Source organism: Volvox carteri, assembly GCF_000143455.1.
Source record: "Volvox carteri f. nagariensis unplaced genomic scaffold VOLCAscaffold_347, whole genome shotgun sequence".
NCBI lineage: Eukaryota > Viridiplantae > Chlorophyta > Chlorophyceae > Chlamydomonadales > Volvocaceae > Volvox > Volvox carteri.
In genome coordinates, this window is record NW_003307877.1 from 2,010 (window position 1) to 12,366 (window position 10,357).

Sequence of the window (10,357 nt, forward strand, 5' to 3'; positions counted from 1 at the left end):
CCACCTGGTTATATATAATACTGGCAGGTGACTCAAAACATATTTCCTAGTGACAGACCACCTTCTGGAAGGAAATTATTTTCCTCAGTAACCACTTGGCCACCACGTAGTAACCACTTTAAATAAAACACAGGATGTGGGGAAGTGATATATTGCTTATTTTGGAGCTTTTACATGGAAACCGGCACCAGGCCCACCTAGTTCCCCACACGTACAATCTCTTGACTTTCACGCACATCAAAAACAACATTTAGACTTCCCCCACCGCACCGCTTCAAACCGAGTTAGTAGTTAATAGGTAGCCGTAATTAGCTGTAGTTAGTTATGGTTGGTTGTGATTAATTAAAAATAGATTTTTCAATACGACTCTTCAAATACGCGAGCGCAGGCTGGATGCCGCGGGCGATATTGACGCGGTTCGCATGACGGCCGCTCTGGCTGCCGGCATGCCCATCCTGCCGGGTGTCGTACGGCCGCCTGCGCTGGTGACGGAGTACCTTGGCGCGGGCAGTCTGCGTGCCGCACTGACCCGCGGGTCGGACTTCCTGCGTAGCGACATGGTGCGGATAAAGTTGGCGCTGGATGCCGCCCGGGTGAGATGTTTTTGGAGGAGGGGGAAAGGAGGTAGCGTGTGGGGGTGTTTTATGTGTGTGTGTGTGTATGTGGCCCTGCGCTTAGTCTTAAAACGAATTCAGTCGTAGTCTTGAGATGTTTAGTCACGGAATGGTTCTGTATTAAAAGTCGCAAAAACCACACCTCGCGATATCGATATCATAAACACTCTCACCCTCTTACGTCCCCATCACGTCCTTTCCTTTCCTCATCGCACCGTACCGTGTGCCGTACCACGCTGCCGTACCGCAAACCCACGTCCTTCTCCCCTCCCTCCCTCTCCCACCCAAGCAGCCACCCTCCCAACCCGCCCGCCATTAACGATCGGAAATGCGCCACCTCCCCCCACCTCCCCCCACCTCGCCTCAAGGGGATGGAGTACCTGCACCTCAAACGCATCGTCCACTTCGATTTGAAGACGGGCAACCTCCTGGTGGGCTTCAGAGAGAAGTCGCCCACTTGCAAAGTTGCGGACTTCGGACTGTCAAAACAGCGACAACAAACATACGTTACAGGTGGGCCGTGTACGTTGTCAGGATTTGGCGTTTCCGTATGTATGTATGATTAGCATTTGGGGATTAAAAAAAGGGTTTAGAGTGGGGTTTTGATTTTTAGGGTTGTTTTGAAGTATAGAAGTATATAAATTGGGGTTTTGGGACCTAAAATGCAGTTTCGTGAGCCTTCTGCTGCTCGTCACCACCACGTTACTTACACGACAATGTATCTATCGGGGGGTAGAGGGGGCAGCGATCCAGCAGACCAGCAAAACAACTAAACGCTCAAAACTGGACGCTCGCACCCTAGATTCCGCCATCTTCATCTTCATCTTCGCCTCCCCGACCCTCCCCGACCCTCCCCGACCGGACCGGACCGGACCGGACCGGACCGGACCGGACCGGACCGGACCGGACCGGACCGGATCCGACACCGCCACAGTTGTGTCGTCGTTATCGTTATCGTGCGCTGGCGGTTTCCCACGGCGTGACGTTTGCTACTGACCGCACACTGCCGTACTTTGCTCACATCGTCGCCACATCGTCGTGTGCGTCAAACAACATTCGACTCCCAACGCGTCTCACCGTCGTACATTACCGTACCGCATTGTACCGCACTGTTCTGCACTGCAGGCGTCACCTCGCTCCGCGGCACGCTTCCCTGGACAGCTCCTGAAATCATTCGTACACCCAAGGTACGACTTGGCACATTACGGATCCGTACTTCACTTCACCGTCATGTATTGTTTTTGCTTTACTGTTTTTTTCCTTCACTGTTTTCTTTTTAATATAATATTATCAGAGCTTGCCGCATCATCGCTGAAGGTAATAGTATATATGTTACGTAGCTTCTCGCTAGCAGATTCCCTCAATTTTTGCATCAATAGCACGTAGAGACCTGCGACCTGGGCGAAAAAGGGGTAAGTGAAGAGGGTGGTACCCATGGTGGACCGTGTGTTACGTATGTATGTATGTGTGTGCCGCTGCTGCGACCACTTACCGCCAGCAGTGCTCCTCCTACCTGACCCGCCACCTGATGGGCCCTATACGTCCCGGTGTGCAGGCGGTAACGGACAAGGCTGACGTGTATTCCTTCGGTGTGGTGATGTGGGAGCTGTGGACGTTCAGGTGGGTCGTGGGGGGGGGGGGCAGAGGTTGGGGGAACGAGGGGTTGGGGGTTTAGGGTTTGGGTCGCGCGGCGATACACACACATACATACACATACACAGGTACTGCAAATGCTGGGAAAGGTGCAGCATTTCAAAACACACATGCACACATGTGCACATGGGCACATATGCAATTTTGCGCATACGCATAAAAATAACTAGTCGAGTTAGTGGAAAACATTGCAAAGCCGCCCCTCGCGCTTTTTGCTTGGGTAGGCATGTACGGCGAGCGAAGTTCCTTTTAAGCTAGCCAATTCTGATCGATGTTGTACTTTGGGCTTCGGGTTTATTTCACCCACATGTACGGGAGTAATTTTTATCTTATGAGGTAAAAGTCGAGTGTTTATTTGATGAAAAGACATCCGCACGGTTCAGTCACCCCCTTACACACATACATACGTACAGCCCCATGCACACATCCGTACACGAACAGGGAGCCGTACGACGGTCTCAACTACCACGCGTTGCTGCACCAGATCTCCATGTCCACCGAACCTGTGAGGCCCTCCATTCCAGGTGGATGTTTAAGGTTTAGGGTTTTAGGGTTTTAGGGTTTTATAACTGGAGGGGAGGAATGGGGGAAGAGGAACGGGGGAGAGAGGGAAGGTGGTCCTTCACTTCTTTGGCTATCGCGCGCTATCTCGTCCCATAAGTCCCTGAAGGAGCTGCAACGAGCAGTCCACAATGCTACATGACGATGTATGGAGAAAATAGATTGTTTCACTTTTTTGAAATACTAAAGTTTCTGGAGAATTTATATATTTAGGCATCCCCTCTCCAATCGCCCTACCTTCAAATCTTACGAGTGCAACCACTCCCTCGCTCGCACCAACCTAATGGCTCCCGCTCCCGGCCCCTGTCCTGTTTTGGCAACACCAGGCTCAGCCGATTGGGAGGGTCCCGTGCCCGAGGAGCCCGCTCCCGGCTGGATGGGCCTTATGTGCCGCTGCTGGGACGAGAGCCCCGACGCGCGGCCGCCGTTTACCTGCGTGGTTTCGGAGCTTGAAGTCATGCTGGCAACTGCCAAGGCCAAACGCCGTGCCACAAGCGCTTAATGGCCCCAGGAGGTCCTGAAATGCTTTCTTTGTGTACGTATGTATGTATGTGCCTTGAGCGAGATGTGTACGGGTATATGCGCGTCTTGATGATAGGAGTTGCGGAGGTGGAGGTGGAGGTGGACGTGGAGGTGGAGGAGAGGAGAGGAGAGGAGGGAAGGAGGAGGGAGGGGGAGAAGGAGGAGAGGAAAGGAGTGAATAGCACAGGCTGCCAGAAGGCTCGCTGCTACGGTAGTTGTGTTTGTTATTGTACAAACGGCCTGATGAAGTATTTGTATCCGCCCTTGGCGAAGTGGGCGAATGGATGAGTGTACGGGCAAGGATGGACGAGTTTACGGGCAAGTATTGAGGAGTGGGGGGCCCCAGGAGTGGGTGGAAAGGTGTGAGGTGTGGACAGGGAGATGCCGACTGAGGGCCGTCCAGGCGGCGTCGGTAAGCGAGCCCGAATAAGTGGAGGGAGAGCGAGTAGAGGTATGGAGGGCTGAGAGGTGGAGAGAGAGAGAGGGAGAGAGTGTGTGTGTGTGTGTGTGTGTGTGTGTGTGTGTGTGTGTGTGTGTGTGTGTGTGTGTGTGGAATGTTGTAATGGAGAGACAGAGCTTTTAGAGGACATGGTTTTTATTGAAGGGGAGAAGCATGGTTCCTTAGTCTCCTTGAAGCTGTTAAAGAGGAAAAGAGGGAAGAAGCTGGAGTTCGTTAGCTTTCTTGCTGGGGGGGGGGGGAGGGGAAGGGAATCCTTTGGGAGACCTCGTCTTTCGTCCTCTCGGGGGAAAAGGTGGGGCAGCGTTGTTTGCATGGTGGTGGCAGTGGTGGTTGTGGTGATTGAGGGAGGGGCTCCGGAGCCCGTGTGCGGAAGAGGTGGAGATGAGAGCGTGTTCCGCACAACACGACCACCACACGACCACCACACGACCACCACAGCACAACAGTCCTCCCTGCCCAACATCAGCATCATCATCACCATGGACAAGAACTCCACGCGCATGTCCTTCTTCTTAAGCCGCGAGCCATCTCGATGCCTACGTCGTACAAGCCGTACAAGCTGTATGTACAAGCAAGCAATCCACCATTACCGATAGTTAGGTAGCAGCGGACTTTTTTGGAAGTGTCTCAGGAATTTCTTTATAGCTTTTCTTCTTCCCGTATGAGCAACTCTTCTTCACTTTTAATAAAAATGTATATCCGTTGAAAAGTCCTCGACGTTATTTAGAGACACCTTTCGAGCGGCTTTTACGTAGATTATTTTAGTCTTCAAAATGGTTTAATAATAATAAAAGCGCAGAGCAGTTTTGTACGTTATGGTCGCGCTGTCGTGTACTGCAATACATTTGTATGCCGCCGTGCGAATTGATTCCTGATTGAGAATGCGCCTTTTGTGCGGCCCCCGGCGACTGCTTGCTGCCGAGAGTGCCTTGGGCCAGTCGCCCCGCTTGGGGCCCTGCATGCTTTTTATTGTCCGGGCTCGCCAAGGTACTCTTGTTACCTTCTGTATGTTTTGCCGTACAGCTTGTACGACATTCGCCGTACCACTATGGGCGGAAATGAAGGGGTTGTGCTCTGTAGAGGGAGGGCGGTGTGATGTGCTGCTCTGCCGTGGTGAGACGTTGGTGTGTGTGGTGTGTAGATAAAGAGGATGTCGTCACACAGGCGTAAGAGGCGAAGCATAACCAGAGGAAACCAATAAAGTCATATGTTGGCTCTATCTTTTACTACTATGAGATGTTGTGCCAGGGGTCTGTCTAGTCGTGGCCTCTATGCTGCATCTATATTTCTTTTACAATGCCAGCAATTAGAAACAGAATGAGATAAAAATGCCTTTTTGAAAATGAGCCGCAGGATGTATGTAGGAATCGGTAATCAACTTTTATGGCTAATCGTTGCACGCTACGGATGAATCTAGTGCCTGTGTGCGGATCCCCGCCGTTGTTGAATTTGCAAATTGGCAGCCGAAAAGTAGTAATTTGTTTTAACGGTTGGAAGTGGTAGGTAGTGGTTAGAAGACGGTTGCGCTGGTGTTGGTTGCGGCTACAGGAGAGCTGCATGGTGTGTGTCCCGTCCAGCAGAACGTGGAGCAGCAGCAGTACATTTGCCACGGGGGTGACGGAGTGCTGTACGACGGAGTGTTAGCGTGTCGGATGGGGGGAGTGTCGGATGCGTATGTGTTGTGTTGGTATGCCTGTATGTATATATGCGCAGCACGCAGAAGCTGCATCTGTGTGTGTGTGTGTGTGTTTCGCTGTGTCGTGCAGCGCGTCGCCATCATCACCGTCCGCTGCATTTTCCCGCACCATTTCACTAAAGAGAAGTAGCATCGCTACAGGGCACATAAGCCTTTTCTTTCCCCCCCTCCCCTTTCCTAGGGCAACAAGTGCATTGCCGCACAAGCTAGGGCGCACGACGTGGTGTTGTGATAGCTGGGAGTCGTGTTGAATGCTGTTCTGTGGTGGATTGAAAAGTTAAAAGTCCGAGGGCAGAGGTGTATCCGTGGGACGGGACATATGAAGGAGCGTGTACGGCATGTACGACGTGTACGGCATGTATGATATCTTGTGCCCCCGATCGTCAGTGTCTCAGGTGGTGGTGTCTTGGGGTGTCTTGTGGGGGATCATTCGGCCCGACCCCAAAGAGCCAATCCCCAACTTCAAAAACGTTTGTGCGTTATGCGGTTATCATACACGCTAGGGGTTGGAAATAACCGGAAAAGGACTGCTTCAGGTTTTGGGGAAACATCTGGGCAAGGTGCGGTGCGGGGGCAGCAGCTCAGCGCGGCGGATGTTATGTATAGGATGCGTTCACCCAATGTTCGGGAACTTACAAAGATGGTGTCATTGTTTTTTTTGCGCGGGAATCTTTTCCGTTTCCGCTTTGTTGTATTCAGTCTCAATTGTAGAATGACCAGATTTTCTGGCAGGAGGAGGGATTGGATGAGCCTGGAGGAATGGGTGTGTGTAATTGCAAATGGAGAGAAGGGGCATCGGAAAACAAAGTTGTGTGAATGTATGTGTGTGTTTTGTAGTCCTAAACAAATTCTGGATCCATATATCCTTTTCGCTTTATTATACTATACAGGACGACGTACGCAAGAACGTACAGTATATCGTACAACACAGTACATTGCACATGGTTCAAGTTCGCATGGTTCAAGTCCGCATATCAATACACAAAACCAAAAAATGGTGCGCTGTAGGACTCGAGCAGAGGAGTAGAGAGCACAACAGCCCCGCAGGGGGGAGGAAAAGGAAGAACCCAAAAGCGATATACGTCCCACGAAACGGCCCAAGACGGAACCCGAACCCCTACGGCTCCCCCCGAAGAAAACCATGTTTAATTCGTTCCCATGTCCCTCGCCAGAGGCACCACAACACTGTTCGACGTCAGTGATGAACATGAACTCCTGCCATCACCGCGCGAGCAAAGATGGTCGCAAATTTGTATACAGCATTTTTTAATCTTTCTTTTTAATCTTTCACCTTCCCTTCTCTTCTCTCGATATATATGCCACAGAGGGCTCATGTCTCGAAGAATGGTCATGTTGTTATTGTTAAATTACTGCTGCTGCTTTTGTTACTGCCAGTGCTACTTATCATCATCATCTCCGGCCCCTCCTTCGGGGCCGCAAATATCAGACCGCCAAACTCCGGAGAGCCGTTTGTACTCTTCGCAGACTGTACGGACGAAATCGGACACTTCGGGGCCCCCCGGGCAGTCGTACCTCGGGTGCAAGAGTACAGTGGGAAGCGAGGGCAGTGGGATGAGCAGGGAGGTAAGGGGACGATGATGATCAGCGGGTCGTCGTACACAGCGCGTGTAGGAGCGGGGGAGTGAGTGCGCGGAGTTCCCCACGGACGTGCATTTGCAGCTGCACGCAGACGGAGAAGTATCACTTCACCATCCACACGCACACACACACGCACACACAGACACACACAGACACACGCACAGACACACGCACAGACACACGCACACACAGAGACGCACACAGACGCACAGAAACGCACAAAGACAAAGACACAGACACAGACACACGCACACATCGAGACCTATCAACAGTTCCTCCGCCGCCGCCCCCTCGACCCCTCGCGCCTCTCAAGCTTTTTTGAACACACCTTCCCTACCCAGCCATCGCTTAGACGAGCAAGGGCAGAACACACATCACAATCTCCCGGCCCTAACTCTCTCACCATAGCCCTCACTCGTACAGCCCTCACTCGTACAGCCCTCACTCGTACAGCCCTCCTCGTTGCCCCCTCCGTCCCTCCCGTCCCTTCCGTCCTTCCCTCCGAAACCATCCTTCCCTCCGAAACCATCCCTTCATCCCTCCTTCGAAACCATCCCTTCATCCCTCCTTCGAAACCATCCCTTCATCCCTCCCTCCGAAACCATCCCTCCTTCCATCCCTCCGACACCCCCCCCCAATCACCGCTCACCACTGTGCGCCGTCATGTGTGCACCGGTAGGTGCCCCCCACGAAGATGGTGCAGCTGCGCTGGGCTCCCCGCCGCCGCGCCTCAGCAGCTGACACCTGCAGCAGCTGCGCGCCCTCTTCACCGGACCAGCAGGACCGGACCTTGTCCGCGATGTGATTGGGAAAGAGGGAGGTCTGCGGTTTCGGAAGCGGAGAGAGAGAGAGAGACACGCACACAATTCGTTCAGTGGGAAGAGAAGGACCTGTTGCTGTCGCTTCGTTGGTTAGCCCCGGGTTGGGTATCCCGCGTGGGGTAAGGGGGGTTGGGGTTGGGAAGAAGATGCGGGTTCGGGCTTCGGGGCCGGTGAAAAGGGAAAGGGGGTGGGGGGTACACTTCTTCTTCTCCTTAGAAGAAGGTTCCCCCTTAGGGTGAAAAGGGAAAGGGGGTGGGGGGTACAGAGGTACAGAGGTTGGCGCACCAGAAGGCAGTAGGAAAGAAAAGCGTGTCTGGATTCCCTCTGTAGGATGTTTGAATGATGCATTTCCCCTCTATTGTAGAGTTCTGCTTTCTAGCACCTGGAAAACAAACCTTGTTGCGTCCCTTAAAGGCCGTCGTTCCCTAAGCTTCCCGGTCTCTCTTCGGCGGACAAACCGAACCTTTAGACATGTCGCCGCAAGCTCCGGCGACCCTACATCGTTGAACCGCTGGTTTTGACACATCAAGAAAGACCATCCAAAGTTAGATCCGTCAGCTGGGTCCTGTCCACCATACCGCTGGGCGCAGAGTTGCTGCACATCGCCGGCACATTCTATTGGTCCATGCTTGCAAACAATACTGCCGTTGTTCGCCTCGTCCGCGATGTAGATTGTACGGATTTGGGCTATACTATGGACGACCGCTAGGACTTCGTCGAAGCGGGCTTCCGCTCGGCGTGCATCGGGGCACCGGGACATAACGAACAACTCAATCGGTACAAGGAGAGTTGGGCCTTGAGTATCCTGAACATCAAGGGCTGTAATTCTTGATGATGATTTCTGGTATATGTTGCGAGTTGACACGCCTAGCGCAATGTCCAGCCTCGCGAGCACCGTGAGAAGCAACATCCCCCAAATCCGTGGTAGTGGAGCCGCCATTTTTGTCCCAATCGATATCACCGGTAGTGAGGACTATGTAACAAAAATAATGAAAAATTGGATGTGTTGGGACGGATTAGCGTTCGTTGCCTGCAGCACCGTACAATATCTTAGCATGCCGGAACCCTCAAATTGTGATAGGATCAGGAGGTGAGATAAGAGAGAGATCCATAAAAGTGAGCGGCACAACAACCTAAAAATTGGCGAAACACGAAGAGACCGTTGAAACGAAAAAACCAACGCATATAGGGTTGTCTGTACGGCAAAGCAGACTATGCACTGTGACGGCCGATAAGAAGCTCAACCCTACCTTACACCACGTCATCCTGAGGGGAATACCAGGACATCTGTCTTGCGTAACTTTCCTGCTGTTATTCTTGCCGGCCCTGCTGCAGCTTTTGGCTGGGGCTCTCAGCTCTTACCGTGGGCATGTACGTATGCATGCGCCATGTCTCCTGGTCTAGTGCCTCATCCATTCACGTGATCAAATGGACAGCCGTGGACATGTTCGCACTTGCAAAGTATCAGAAATATGCAGAGATCAGCTTCTATGGTTTTTCTGCCACGGCCTGGAAGAAAGCCCTCAGCCACCGCCGCAGCCACCGCAGCTATCATTTCGCATGAGAGATAGAGACCTGCTCGTCCATTGCACGATAACGAGATACTTTAATAATGCACAAAGAGGAAACCTCTAGCACACAGTGCACCGGACTTTAAACGCGTACCGCCCCGCCACGTCATCATGAACTGCCGATTCCCCCATAACCGATTTGCCATCAGGTTGCCAAGCCAAAGTCCTCAACAGGAAAGCCGTCCTCCTCCTCCTCCTCCTCCTCCTCCATCCCATCCCATTCTCCAACCCGCCGCAAACCTTCTTTCCCTCCAGCAGCGAAGGCGGGAACGAGCAGAGCACCACAAGGGCACCTTCCCAGCCCTCTGCCCTGTCCGACTGCATCGGCACATCCGCGCCCACGTCATAAGCTCTAACTGTTCCGCATGTCTGTCGGTCTGTCTGTCTGTCCTGGGCGGACCAAGGGCGAACCAGGCTTCCAAGAACCCCGAACCTTTACTGTAACCCTGCAGGGTTAGCTCCCCCCGGCGGGGTTAGGCCCCCCCCCGCCCAGCTGGCTCCCAGCCCGGCCCAAACAAAGCCCGTATTGCCAAACACGCGCACACACCCCGTCCTCGTAAGCCTCCCTCACCCCCCGACTTCCACACACCCTTCCTCAACGCCTCCTCCAGTCCCCTTCCCGCCACCTCCGTCCCTCCAACACTCAAGCCTTCTGCTCGGGTGTCCACGATTCGTACTTCTTCCAGTTGCGCTTCTCTGCGTTGAACCAGGAGCCCTTGGGGTTGTAAGCTCCTTGGGTGCCCGTGCGGGTTATGTAGGCCTCGATCTGCATCGGGCCCCGGAGAACCGTACGACCCGCGGGAGGGGGAGGTACGGTTACTTGATTGGCTAATCAAGGAAAACCAACCCGAGGACATCGA

At 53.1% G+C, this 10,357-nt stretch overlaps 2 protein-coding genes across 2 annotated transcripts; one reads left to right on the top strand and one right to left on the bottom strand.

Annotated features, from left to right (window-relative positions):
* Nucleotides 1-446: 446 nt before the first annotated feature.
* On the top strand, nucleotides 447-3,330 carry VOLCADRAFT_71413 (uncharacterized protein; the record flags this gene model as incomplete). The annotated part of the gene is made up of 6 exons (XM_002959542.1): nucleotides 447-593; nucleotides 983-1,136; nucleotides 1,740-1,801; nucleotides 2,170-2,234; nucleotides 2,709-2,811; nucleotides 3,187-3,330. 6 exons carry the CDS (start codon nucleotides 447-449, stop codon nucleotides 3,328-3,330), a joined length of 675 nt encoding a protein of 224 aa, XP_002959588.1.
* A 3,048-nt stretch (nucleotides 3,331-6,378) lies between these two features.
* Nucleotides 6,379-8,871, bottom strand: VOLCADRAFT_108673 (uncharacterized protein). The gene is made up of 3 exons (XM_002959543.1): nucleotides 8,390-8,871; nucleotides 7,755-7,927; nucleotides 6,379-7,039 (listed from the first exon to the last, which is right to left on the bottom strand). Exons 1-3 carry the CDS (start codon nucleotides 8,864-8,866, stop codon nucleotides 6,904-6,906), a joined length of 786 nt encoding a protein of 261 aa, XP_002959589.1. The 5' UTR covers nucleotides 8,867-8,871; the 3' UTR covers nucleotides 6,379-6,903.
* Nucleotides 8,872-10,357: the final 1,486 nt, after the last annotated feature.